General features: G+C 40.5%; 2 protein-coding genes and 1 pseudogene across 2 annotated transcripts; all 3 read right to left on the reverse strand.

Annotated features, from left to right (window-relative positions):
* Nucleotides 1-2,507: 2,507 nt before the first annotated feature.
* Nucleotides 2,508-3,683, reverse strand: LOC139761587 (uncharacterized; annotated as a pseudogene).
* Nucleotides 3,684-5,645: 1,962 nt separating this feature from the next.
* On the reverse strand, nucleotides 5,646-6,571 carry LOC139761588 (uncharacterized). The gene is made up of 2 exons (XM_071685847.1): nucleotides 6,551-6,571; nucleotides 5,646-6,442 (listed from the first exon to the last, which is right to left on the reverse strand). The coding sequence occupies exons 1-2, from the start codon at nucleotides 6,551-6,553 to the stop codon at nucleotides 5,921-5,923; spliced, it is 525 nt and encodes a 174-aa protein (XP_071541948.1). The 5' UTR covers nucleotides 6,554-6,571; the 3' UTR covers nucleotides 5,646-5,920.
* A 2,387-nt stretch (nucleotides 6,572-8,958) lies between these two features.
* On the reverse strand, nucleotides 8,959-9,815 carry LOC139761589 (uncharacterized). Its single transcript, XM_071685848.1, has 2 exons — nucleotides 9,779-9,815; nucleotides 8,959-9,669 (listed from the first exon to the last, which is right to left on the reverse strand). The coding sequence occupies exons 1-2, from the start codon at nucleotides 9,779-9,781 to the stop codon at nucleotides 9,187-9,189; spliced, it is 486 nt and encodes a 161-aa protein (XP_071541949.1). The 5' UTR covers nucleotides 9,782-9,815; the 3' UTR covers nucleotides 8,959-9,186.
* Nucleotides 9,816-14,389: the final 4,574 nt, after the last annotated feature.

Here is a 14,389-nt window from a genome sequence, read left to right on the forward strand (position 1 = left end):
TGTACATACATAGTAGTAAAGACAAGGTACATATACACAAGGTTAAGAGACGGAACAACATGAGTGTAAAACTACCTTTCCGTAACACACATAAACACACACACACACTCATACACACACACACACACACATGCACAAAATGTTAAACTCTCTCCTTTCTTAGCCCCAAATAGGTCCATAGAATTTACGTTCAGTTACGGCACATCGAATTCTCGACCTCGGCACACACGGGAGGTCACCATCACGTCTGACCGCCTTTTATTCTCCGACTCATGCTGAGGTGGCAACTGCCCACACCTGGCTGGCTCTGGGGTCCCCCATGACCAGACCAACCAGGAGCTGAACTCGAACCGGAGACCAGAAGGTTATGAGACGAATCATAAACCACTCAGACAAAATTATATATATATATATATATATATATATATATATATATATATATATATATATATATATATATATATATATATATATATATATATATATGTATTTATTATTTATTTATTTATTTATTTATCTATCTATTTATACTAAACTTCCTTTCCTTGGCACTTTTGCTTCTCTAATGCCTGGTGTGTTCACTCGCCACATCAAGGTAACCGTTGATGGAGCGCATTTCTCTTATCCTGTTGACTGTGGTGTCACTCGGGGGCTTTGTCCCATCGCCCATGCCTTTTTCTTCTCCTCATGAACGATTTTCCTTCATTTCTAATCTTATTAAGTCCTTAGCCTATAATTCCACTTTACATTCTTCAACTCACTTCTCATCTCTTCCCCACTTCGACATTCGTTCTCTCTGCCACAATGGTTCTACGCCATCTCAATGCCAACCCGAGCAGAATCTTTGGACGGTAAAGACGCAAGGTGAACCACTTAACAGTAGGAGTACTGTTCATGTCTCGTCATCAGGAGAAACCTGATCAAAGACGACAGATATTGATTATCTCAGGATATCCTTCATCACGAAATTAAAAAATCTAAACAAACCTTGATGGATATATAGGTTGTTCCACTGACAACAACGAATAAAGAAAATCTTCCCGAGTAAAATGCTCACATGCAAACAAACAGGTAATAGCTATCAGGCATCACCCTATGACGTGTTCTACACGAACCAAATGATCCCTTGCTTTCCAGGTAGTCGGGGAAAGCTTGAAAGGAAATAATAGAATAAAGAAATTACATGTAAGAATGCAGAAGACAAGCTATTATCCATTAAAGGCCAACTGCCTGATCATAAAACACGACATGACAGAGAATACTGAGTCTCCACAACATACCAACTAACTTATCAATTCTCAAGTCCCACTGAAGGTTGATAACTTAAGATTATTGTCAATTACGTTGGCATTACAAGCAGAACTCTTAGCTGGCGACTCATATCATTTCTACAATTAGGATCAATAAAGAAACATATGAGAGATCATCTTATCATCCTGAATTGACAACACCGAACCACCAACATCAGAATAACAAGGTACTTCAAACACCAAACACGACTACATGGGATAAAATCCAACAACATCCGAGACAGCAAACCTATCATCATCAACAACTACTTACCAAGAAAGAAAACACACACTAAATCTCTTCTTTAATCACATATACAACCCACAAGAACCTGACCTGTACGCCAGCAGGAGGACACCTGCAGAGGAAACCAGCCCTTACCTCATCCAACCCCCGATCGTTCCCAGGTAATTGACCCCCTAACCACCAGGTGCGATCTTAGGAGTCACTGCGCCACACCTCAACATAGATACATCTCCCTCAAGTGTCTCTTCCCAACGTATTATCTGCGTAATGTTTGTTCAGCCGTGAATATGTTCAGTGCTATATCGCGCTGCTATCTTATCTTTTGTAATGTGGTATAGCGTATTGGCTAATGATAACGTATATCGAAACGTCCCAGATTATCAAGTACAAATATGGAAAACACATTTGGAAACTTGATTTACAATGTGAATGCGTTTCGTAAAAAGAGACTAAAAGGGGAGGGAGCGGGGGGCTGGAAATCCTCCCTTTCAGTTTTTACTTTTCCAAAAGAAGGAGCAGAGAAGGTGGCTAAGTAAGGATTTCCCCTCTTAGACTCGAAGCTGCTTCATAGAGTTGTTCATTAGGTGGTCTTAGAAAAGATTCGAAGCTTGTTCCGGGTTGAGTTGCCCAGTTCGTGTGTGGTAGCGACTGCAATCCTGTTTGGGCAGGAGTTGCTGACCTCCTGTTCATGTGTGAGTTCCTCAGGTTGTGTGCTTCGAAGTGGTTTGTTGTCTCACGTGGCAGGAGTTGCTCCCTTCGTTTATGTAAAAAATTTGGGAATATTTGTCTTTTTGGATAAGATAATACTACATCTTAGAGAGCTTCCTGTTTCTTGAATTGATGTCACATTCTCTTTGCTAGTCAAAGCTGTTCCTAAGCGTGTGTGTGTGTGAGCAAATGCGATAATTAATATAGAACTATATCTCACATAAATCTCTATATATTTAGGAAGTCAATGAGACGATTCGTGGTAGCTTTTCCTTTGATTATTATTTATTCATCATCAATACAGATAAGATGTCGTGTCTTATACTGTGTCGTTAGCCAAGTCTGTTGCCAGGTTGAGCCTTCCATCCATTGTGACCTTATCGACCATAACCATAGCCTCCACCATAGCCATAACCGCCACCATGACCATAGCCTCCACCATAGCCATAACCGCCACCATGACCATAGCCTCCACCATAGCCATAACCGCCACCATGACCATAGCCGCCACCGTGGCCATAGCCGCCACCGTGGCCATAGCCGTGACCGTGTGCACCATGCACTCCTGCATTACCAGGTCCTCCAAAACTATAGCCACCTCCTTTGGTTTTTAAATGGAAGCGGCTGTTAACCACACCGAGTACCCCACCGTAGCCACCATGTCCATATCCACCGCCGTAGCCACCGTGTCCATATCCACCGCCGTAGCCACCGTGTCCGTATCCACCACCGTAGCCCGGCTCACATAAGCAGGAACATGCCAGTAGGGTGGCACTCGCCAAGACGAAAAGCAGTTTCTGTGAAAAAAGACAAGATTATATATATATGTATATATATATATATATATATATATATATATATATATATATATATATATATATATATATATACATATATATATTCACAGTGTTACACCAAAATAATAAGGAAGTATCAAATACTATAGAGGAACACTATCTGGTATATGCTATATACGATCGGATCGCATTCAGTTCATGACCTAAAGATTTGATCGGAGCAAAGTTCATAAAGAGAAGCTGTAGCTGCTTGCAAAACAATACGTTGGTGGAAGTAATCAATAATTGTATCAGAGAACATCATGAATGCGGTGTATGCTTTAAATACTCTCAGTATGGTCAAAATATGTTATGAAATCGGATAACTCACAATGAAAACCATTTTTCATATCTTTAAAAGGGATACTAGGAGTATTTAAGGCATTAGTACATTCTACTTTCGTCTGTCTTTCTCCCATAAGATACTGTACTGATCCTGCTTCCATTGATATGATGTATTAAGGACAAGACGTAAGAACAACAGCAGGCGCTACCATGATAGGCGTGTGGATGAATCGAGCCTCAGCAAGCAGACTGACCTGCCGCCAACCGGGCCACCGAGTTTATATACACAGACCTCCTAGTGGGCGCCCTGGTCAAAACTTTGATATTCAGGCTAATCGAGACTGATCAGTCATGAAACGACCTGATCAATGCCCTTTTAGCCTTTATGAGCATCAAAATAAAGCACATAGAAGATAAAAACTTAAAGTTATGCGATGTTTTCATGCATATTTTTTTCTCTCTCTCTCCTCAGGATCAGATTCGTATCAAGAGCAAAGGTTTTCAGGGGCCAATACTTTTATCCGTCACGTCTCAGCTCACGGCCACTGCCTGAGGGCGTGGCATGGGACTGTGACGTCACGGCGTCAGGCAGTGGAGTGACACTTTTATAAAGATAACTTTCACCTCGCTTATTTCAGAAAACAATTTTCCACATACTCCTGTCTATTGATAGTATTTCGTCTATCTGTTTCCAATACTTCTTTTTTCTCTCAAGAAATATGGACATTAGTGAAAGATAAAGATAATTTTCTATTTTCATTGTAATATTCATAAATTTTACTAATAGGTCACCTATGGATGGAGGACGTGACACATGAACCGATATTTAGGATACCCGGATCTGTGGTTAAAAGATCGTAACGACAGATTGAAAGAAGTGACTGTCTTATATAAGTGGTCTATATATATTGGTTGTAAGAGGCTTTGTTAGAAAACCAATTACTCTTTATATATATATATATATATATATATATATATATATATATATATATATATATATATATATATATATATATATATATATATATATATATATATATTTTTTTTTTTTTTTTTTTTTTTTTTCAAACTATTCGCCATTTCCCGCATTAGCGAGGTAGCGCTAAGAACAGAGGACTGGGCCTTTTTCGGAATATCCTCACCTGGCCCCCTCTGTTCCTTCTTTTGGAAAATTAAAAAAAAAAAACGTATCTATTAGTTTCAATCGGCTATTTGAGATAAAAAAAAAAAAAACTCTATATGGCCATGTATCAGAAGAACTGTTTGGACTCTCATTCAAATGTCACATACTAAAAAACAGAAATTTCCTTGTTACATTTCTGAGAAATCGTTGGGAATGCTTTAGTCCACAGCCCTCTTGCCAACACAACACGTTTTCTGTAAATGAGGAACGTCAACATGTTCTGTCCTCTCTGAGGCGATGATTGACCACCATGGTTCGTTAGTCCTTTCTGGCTAAGGCTAACTGACTGCTGAGGTCATCACGGCTAACACCGTCAATTCAAGAACCACCATCTGAAATACCTTAGAACACGTCAGGTATTCAAGATAATTCCGAGGCCATACACACTGTCACTGTGGTGACTTACCTGTGTGTGTGTGTGTGTGTGTGTGTGTAAAGATTCGCCAAAACCGTTCCTAGGTGTGTCATTACTGTCACAGGGCGGCTCGTGTAGCCGTAGTGTAGACTGCTTCTTTAGGTGGATGTGTATATTGTGTATAATGTAGTGCCATCTTACATGACCTTACCTACTGTGGCCACTTCAAATACTAATGACAATATTAGAGATAACATTGACATTCGGTATCTAATACCATTAAGCACACCATATCCTGAACACGTTAGCAGAGATTCTCTCCCCCAAGTCATATCCAGGAGCGTCTATACCTTCTAACAGTTGTCTTCATTTACTGCCTCACTTCCCTCCTGAGTATTCGTGGGACGAACGATGAGATAGATGTTCCAGGCATCTCACCAGCAGAGGCCATCTCTTCTGAACACAACCATGGTTTTCACTGGGTCAGGCCTTACGACAAGAACCTAGTCATAGCTTTTTAACGAGTAAACTGCTATCCTTGGTTCGAACTCTACTCTTGGACGTGTTTAATGTCGTGTACAGGATTCGAGCCCATGTTTTTCCGACCCCAGGCATACGTCACGATCAGTAACGAGGTTGTTAAGTGCTTCTTGGGTCATTTCGGTCAGTGTGCTTTGTCGGTGTGGTGTTTGGGAGTGAAGACCTATATGTTGCTGACATAGGAAGTAAGATTACATTTGTATTTCTATCTTAGTTTAATAACAAAGTATAATGCAGAATTACACGTGATTCATCTTTTTTACCTCTATATTTTGTAATCCCAGATATATGAATGTGCTACAAGTACTACAAGCAAAGTATCTGTAACTGCTACAGTAGACACAGTGTAATCAGATAATACTAGACAGTGCTGTGTAGAGATTCAGTTCTAGTGACAAAATATTTCCTCTAGGATCATCACTCAGGTTACTGCCAGTATACTTGTCCACATTCTCCTCCATTACCGCCTCCTCCATCTCAGCCTCCGTATCCTCCACCACCACCACCGCCACCGCCTCTTGAGCCTCCGTATCCACCACCGCCACCGCCACCGCCTCTAGAGCCTCCGTATCCACCACCGCCACCGCCACCCCCTCTTGAGCCTCCGTATCCACCACCACCACCGCCACCGCCTCTAGAGCCTCCGTATCCACCACCGCTACCGCCACCGCCTCTTGAGCCTCCGTATCCTCCACCACCACCACCACCGCCTCTTGAGCCTCCATATCCACCGCCACCACCGCCACCGCCTCTTGAGCCTCCGTACCCTCTACCACCGCCACCACCTCCTGAACCCCCGTATCCACCACTACCGCCACCGCCTCTTGAACTTCCGTGTCCACCACCACCGCCGCCGCCTCTTGAGCTTCCGTATCCTCCTCCACCGCCGCCACCGCCGCCTCTTGAGCGTCCACGTCCACCTCTACCATACGACCCGCCTGGCGAGGCTTCGCTTGCGATGGCAAGAAGAGCCACGCAGACGAAGATAAGGGCGAACCTCTGGAAAGAGAGAAGATTTGATGTCTTTGTACCTGCATGGCAGAATACCAGTATTCTTTTACTTTCTCTGTAGGAATAATAACTACTGCTGAGATGTTTGCTGCTCACCATGCTGGTGGACTTGCTCAGACCAGCTAGATGCGTCTGGATGAAAAGCACAGGCTCTAAAGCCTATATATACACAGCTACTGCCCCCGTATCCTTGGTGCATCTTGCGGCATCATGCTTAAAGCTCTCACCAAAAGCATATACCGTAAACAGCTTTTCTCAACAGGAATGACTGCCCACTTCAGCTGTTAGTTTTCGCAAACCACCTTCGTCACCGCTTCACCTAAACCATCTCTTCATTTCAACACAGCCTCGACGCTCAGTAAGCTACTAAGGCAAGTGGATGGGATATGAAATGAAGAAATTCCATTACTTCTATGATGAACATCAATATCATATTTCCTTAACAGATATTGGTGATTTTAAAGCTGTGATGAGAGGCGATACTTGCAAATCACCTACAAATTTTCAGGATAAAAGACTGTCAAATATGTTAAGATGTTTGCCCACTGCAGCTTATAGAATGATAAACATTACCTTCGGTCAACATTTCGCTTAAGCAGATACATACGCAAACACACGTGTGGCTACATTAAGTTACACATACGTACATGCAAACACATACATCCAGCCACAACCTAAGTAAAGATGAGATTTACTGGATAGATTGATGATAATATATATATAATACCCCATCTTTCTACAATGATGATACATATATGACACCCCATCTTTCTACAATGATGATATATATGACACCCCATCTTTCTACAATGATGATATATATGACATCCCATCTTTCTACAATGATGATATATATGACACCCCATCTTTCTACAATGATGATATATATGACACCCCATCTTTCTACAATGATGATATATATGACACCCCATATTTCTACAATGATGATATATACAACCCCTATCTTTCTACAATGACGATATGTATGAGACCCCCATCTTTCTGTAATGATAATATATATGACACCCCATCTTTCTATAATGATGATATATACATATGACACCCCATCTTTCTATAATGAATCCTCAAGCAGTTCAATTAGTCAGACTTCTATACATTATGCTTGGACTAACACATCTTCTCATGCTTATTCCTCTCACGTTTCATTCTAACATTGTGCAAGGTAGTGGATGACCTGTTGTGTAGCTCCTGATTGTGGCAGATGACTTGAAGTATCCACAGATGTCTCACCGACACAGCTCGTCATGCACAAGTCCTCTGTAGCAGTTTCTGACATGCAGAAAAAGAAGCACTTTTACTTTTCACACGGTATGTAACTGTATTGGGTAATTACGTCTTACTTTGAGTCAGGCCAATAACAACTTAAAGTTCTATGTTTTAAATGACTCACACGCACTATACAAACGTATCCCTGAATAAAACTGGTCCTAGGAAACACACACACACACACACACACACACACACACACACACACACACACACACACACATATATATATATATATATATATATATATATATATATATATATATATATATATATATATATATATATATATATATATATATATATATTCCCATGAGTCCACGGGGAAATGTAATACGATAAGTTCTCAGGAGCACTTTCATGTACTAATCACATCATCAGGGAAGATACACGAAAGAAATGTAACAGTCAATTGATAAACAACGAAGAGACGTAGCTAGGACGCCATTTGGCAAACACGTAAGTGCCCGAATGTAGGTCGGGTGTGTTCGAGTTTGGCAACAAGCACATCAGACTTATTATGTGGACCAGATGGGGAACTTTTTGCAAATTCTCTAAACAATAAAGCTATCCAATTTGTATAGACTTTCAGTAATATTAATGTTATAATTGTTTGTGCATTCAATAACAGAAGATTCAATGATATTTCTTGTATTGCAGAAGTTAAAGTTAATAAATGAGATGGCATTACCCCAGTCAATACAGTGATCATAATTTTGAACATGATTAAACAAGGTATTTGATTCTTGTCCTGTTCTTATACTATATTTATGTTGCTTAACTCTAACTGGAAGATCCTTACCACTCACGGGTCTCGGGTTCGATCCTGGCTGTTGGAGGTTTGCACATTCTATGAAAGTGCGCGTTCATATGCACTTTATTCGTATTCATATACCTCCGAGTTGTACAGTTAGGTTAAAAAAAAGCTACATGATGATTGTGTGAGCCTGATGGGAAATGACCAGTCTAAACCTCGTAGCTCACAAACGTAAGACGAAGGATATTCGATTACATAGTAATCGTCATACGTCACGATCGTACATACATCACGATCAGTAACGAGGTTGTTAAGAGCTTTTTTGGGTCATTTCGGTCAGTGTGTTTTGTCAGTGTGGTGTCAGGCATTGACGCCTATATGTTGCTGACATGGGAAGTAAGGGTACGTTTGTATTTCTATCTTAGTTTAATAACAAAATATGATGAAAAATTATACATGATTTATTTTCTTTACAACTTTATTTTGTAATCCCAGATATATGAATGTATTACAAGTACTACAAGCAAAGTATCTGTAACTGCTACAGTAGACACAGTGTAATCAGATAATACTAGACAGTGCTGTGTAGAAATTCAGTTCTAGTGACAGAATATTTCTTCTAGGATCATCACTCAGGTTACTGCCAGTATACTTGTCCACATTCTCCTCCATTACCGCCTCCTCCATCTCAGCCTCCGTATCCTCTACCACCGCCACCGCCATCGCCTCTTGAGCCTCCGTATCCTCTACCACCACCACCGCCACCGCCTCTTGAGCCTCCGTATCCACCACCACCACCGCCACCGCCTCTTGAGCCTCCGTATCCACCACCGCCACCGCCACCGCCTCTTGAGCCTCCATACCCTCCACCACCGCCACCGCCTCCTGAACCTCTGTATCCACCACCACCGCCACCGCCTCCTGAACTTCCGTATCCACCGCCACCACCACCGCCGCCGCCTCTTGAGCCTCCGTATCCTCCACCACCGCCGCCGCCTCTTGAGCCTCCGTATCCTCCACCACCGCCGCCGCCTCTTGAGCGTCCATGTCCTCCCCCACCACCGCCGCCGCCTCTTGAGCGTCCGCGTCCTCCTCCACCATACGACCCGCCTGGCGAGGCTTCGCTTGCGATGGCAAGAAGAGCCACGCAGACGAAGATAAAAGCGAACCTCTGGAAAGAGAGAAAGATTTAATGTCTTTGTATCTATACGACAGAATACCAGTATTCTTTTACTTTCTCTGTAGGAATGATAACTACTGCTGAGATGTTTGCTGCTCACCATGCTGGTGGACTTGCTCAGACCAGCTTGATGAGTCTGGATGAAAAGCACAAGCTCTGAAGCCTATATATACTCAGCTACTGCCCTCGCATCCTTGGTGCATCTTGCGGCATCACGCTTCAAGCTCTCATCAAAAAGCATATACCGTAAACAGTTTTTCTCAACAGGAATGACTTCAGGCGTTAGTTTTCGCAAACCACCTTCGTCACCGCTTAATCTAAAACATTTTCTATTTTCAACCCAGCCTCGCCGCTGAGTAAGTTACTGAGCCAAGTGTATGGGTTAGAAAATCAAGAAATTCCATTGCTTCTATGATGATCATCAATATCATAATTTTTTGACAAATATTTGTTATCTATAGCTGTGAGAAGAGAGGCGACACTTGCAAATCACCAACAAAATTTCAGAATGAAAGATTGTCATATATGGTGAGATACTTGCTCACTGCAGCTTATACGCTGATGAACATGACCTTAGGTCAACATTCTACTTAATCAGATAAGTACACAAGCACACGTGTGCCTACATTACTTTATACACAAATATATGCAAACACATACACCCAGCCACAACGAAAGTAAAGACGAGATTTACTGGATAGTTTATTGATGATATATAGGACACCCCATCTTTCTATAATGTTCATATATATGACACTCAATCTTTCTATATTGATGATATATATATATATATATATATATATATATATATATATATATATATATATATATATATATATATATATATATATATATATATGACACACCATCTTTCTTTAATGAATTCTCAAGCAGTTCAATTCGTCAGACTTCTGTATATTGTACTTGGAATGATATTCTTACTCATGCTTATTCCTCCTTTGTTTCAAGATCCGTCATTCTAACATTGTGCAAGGTAGTTGATAACCTGTTGTGTAGCTCCTTCTTATGGCTGATGACTTGAAGTCTCCACTTACGTCACCCACACAGCACGTCATGCACAAGCCCTCTATATCAGTTTCTGACATGCGGAAAAAGAAACACTTTTCTCCCAGTATGCAACTGCGTCGGGTAATTACGTCTTACTTTGAGTCAGCCCAATAACAACTTAAAGTTTTATGCTCTAAATGATATACACTCATACGCACTATACAACCATATCACTGAATAAAAGCTGGTCCGGGGAATATATATATATATATATATATATATATATATTATATATATATATATTATATATATATATATATATATATATATATATATATATATATGAATGGGAAGAAAGGGGTTTACTTTGTTTTTTTTTCTTAGTTTAATAAAAAAATATAATGAAAAATTAACTGTTTTATTTTTTTTTACCTTTTTTTTTTGTAATCCCAGATATATGAATGTTTACAATTTACTACAAGCAAAAGTATCTGTAATGCTACAGTAGACACAGTGTAATCAGATAATATTTAGACAGTGCGTGTAGAGTTTCAGTTTTAGTGACAAAAATATTTCTTTAGGTTTTCATCACTCAGGTTATTTGCCAGTATACTTTGCCCCACATTCTCCCCCATTACCGCCTCCTCCATTCAGCCTCCGTACCCTTCCCCACCCCCCCGCCACCGCCACCGCCTCTTGAGCCTCCAAATCCACCCCCGCCACCGCCACCGCCTTAGAGCCCCCGTTTTCCCACCACCGCCCCCCCGCCACCCCCTTTTTGGACCCTTTCCGTACCCAAAACCAAAACCACCGCCCCGCCTTAGAGCCTCCGTATCCCCCAAACCCCCTACCGCCACCCCCCTCTTGAGCCCCCGTATCCCCCACCCCACCACCAACCGCCTCTTGAGCCCCCGTTTTCCCCCGGGCCACCACCGCCACCCCTTTTTTGAGCCTCCGTACCCTCTACCCCCCCCCGCCACCACCCCCCTGCCCCCCGTATCCACCATTTACCGCCACCGCCCCCTTGAATTTTCCGTGTCCACCCCACCGCCGCCCGCCTCTTGAGCTTCCGTATCCCCCCTTTCCCCCCCCCAAACCGCCCCCTTTTTTGAGCGGTTCCACGTCCCCCTCTACCTAGGGCCCCGCCTGGCGAGGCTTCCCCTTGCGGGGCCCAAGGGAAGGGGCCACGCAGACGAAGATAAGGGCAAACCCTTGGAAAGAGAGAAGATTTGGGGTTCTTTGTACCTGCATGGCAGAATAAAATATTTTTTTTTACTTTCTCTTTTAGGAAAAATTTAACTATGCTTGGGGTTTGTTTGCTGTCACCATGGGGGTTTTGGACTTGCTAAGACCACCCTTGGGTTGCGTTTGGGTTTGGAAAAGGCCAGGCTCAAAAAAAAGGCCCCAAAAATTTTTTTATTACACAGTACTCCCCCCGTATCCTTGGTGCTTTCTTGCGGCATATGCTTAAAAGCTTTCCCCAAAAAAACCCATATACCTTTAAAGGGGGCCCTTTTTTCTCAACGGGAAATGTTTCCCCAAATTCAGCTGTTAGTTTTCGAAACCACCTTCGTCACCCTTTTTCCCACCTAAACCATCTTTCATTTTCAACACACCCCTGGGAGGGCTCAGTAAGCTACAAAGGGCAAGTGGAGGGATATGAAATGAAAAAAAAATTTCCATTACTTCTTGATGAAATCAATTTTAAAATTTCCCTTTAAAACAGTTATTGGGGGTTTTTTTAAAGTTTTGTGATGAGAGGCGATACTTGAAAATTTTCCCCTAAAAAAATTTTCAGGATAAAAGATTTGTCAAATATTTTAAAGGGTTTTTTTGCCCACTCCCGCTTTAGAATGATAAACATTACCTTGGGGTCAAAAATTTCGCTTAAGAAGATACATACGCAAACACACGTTTTTGGGGCTACTTTTAAGTTTACACAAAAGTACATGAAAAACACATCACCCCCAGCCAAACCCCAAAGGTAAAGATGGATTTATTTGGATGGGATTGATGTTAATATATATTTTAAATACCCCATCTTTTTACAATATGATATATTTTGGACACCCCATCTTTTTTAACAATGATGATTTTTATATGACACCCCATTTTCCCCAATGTTTGATATTATTTTGGACACCCCATCTTTCTACAATGAGATTTATGAGACCCCCATTTTTTTTAAATGAAATTTATTTTATGACACCCCTCTTTCTACAATAAATGATTTATATGACCCCCCATTTTTCACAAGGGGGGGTTATATACAACCCCTATTTTTTCTACAATGACGATATGTATGAGCCCCCCAATTTTTCCCTGTAATGAAAATTATATTGCCCACCCCATCTTTCTATAATGATGAATAAAATTATGACACCCCTTTCTTTCTATAAATGAATCCTAAAGGCGTTTTTTTAGTCAGACTTTATACATTATGTTTGGGGACAAACACATCTTCTCATGCTTTTTCCCTCTCCTTTTCTTTCCCTTTAACATTGTGAAAGGGTTTTTTAGTGGATGACCTGTTTTTGTGCTCCTGTTGTGGGCAGATGACTTAAATTTTATCCACAGATGTCTCACCGACACAGCTCGTTTTTGCCAAGTCCTCTGTAGCGTTTCTGCATGCAAAAAAAAGAACCCATTTTTTTTATTTTTTCACACGGTATGTAACTTATTGGGTAATTTTAGTCTTATTTTTGATTTCCGGGGCCCAATAACAACTTAAAGTTTTTTGTTTTAAATGACTCACAGCACTATAAAAAACGTACCCCTGAAAAAAAAAATTTGGTCCTGGGGAAACACACACAAACACACAAAACACCCCACACACACACACAAAAAAAAATATTTTATATATTTTAATTTTATATTATTTTATTATATTATTTTTATATTTTATTTTTATATATATATTTTTATTATATATATTTTATATTTTTATTATTTCCCATGAGCCCACGGGGAAAATGAAATACGATAATTTTTTCAGGAGCATTTTTCTTTGTCTTTTCAAACCCTGGGGAAAAGTTTACACAAAAGAAATGTAACAGTAAATTTTGATAAAAAAAACGAAGAGACGTCCCCTAGGACGCCATTTGGCAAACACGAAGTGCCCGAATTTTAGGTCGGGTGTGTTGGGATTTTGGGGCAAAAAGCAAATCAGACTTATTATGTGGACCAGAGGGGGAATTTTTTTGGGCAAATTTTTCTAAACAATAAAGCTATCCAATTTGTATAGATTTTTTCAGTAATTTTAATGTTATAATTGTTTTTTGGATTCAATAAAGGGGTTTCAATGAAAATTTTTTTGTTTTGGGCAGAATTTTAAATTTTAAAAATAAATTTTGGCTTTTAAACCCCGTAAATAAAATAAATTTTTTTTTTTTGGGAACGGGATTAAACAAGGAAAATTTGATTCTTGCCCTTGTTCTTAAAACTAAAATTTAGGGTTGCTTAACTTTTTTAACGGGAAAAGACCCTTTACCACCCCAAGGGGTTCGGGTTTCGATCCTGGCTGTTGGAGGTTTGCACATTTTTATGAAAGTGCGCGTTCATATGCACTTTATTCGTTTTTCATATACCTCCGAGTTGTACGTTGGGTTTTAAAAAAAAAGAAACAGGGTGTTGTGTGAGTGGGGGGAAAATTTGCCCAAGTCTAAAATTTTCGTAGTTTCACAAACGTAAGACGAAGGATATT

This window comes from Panulirus ornatus, chromosome 40, assembly GCF_036320965.1.
Source record: "Panulirus ornatus isolate Po-2019 chromosome 40, ASM3632096v1, whole genome shotgun sequence".
NCBI lineage: Eukaryota > Metazoa > Arthropoda > Malacostraca > Decapoda > Palinuridae > Panulirus > Panulirus ornatus.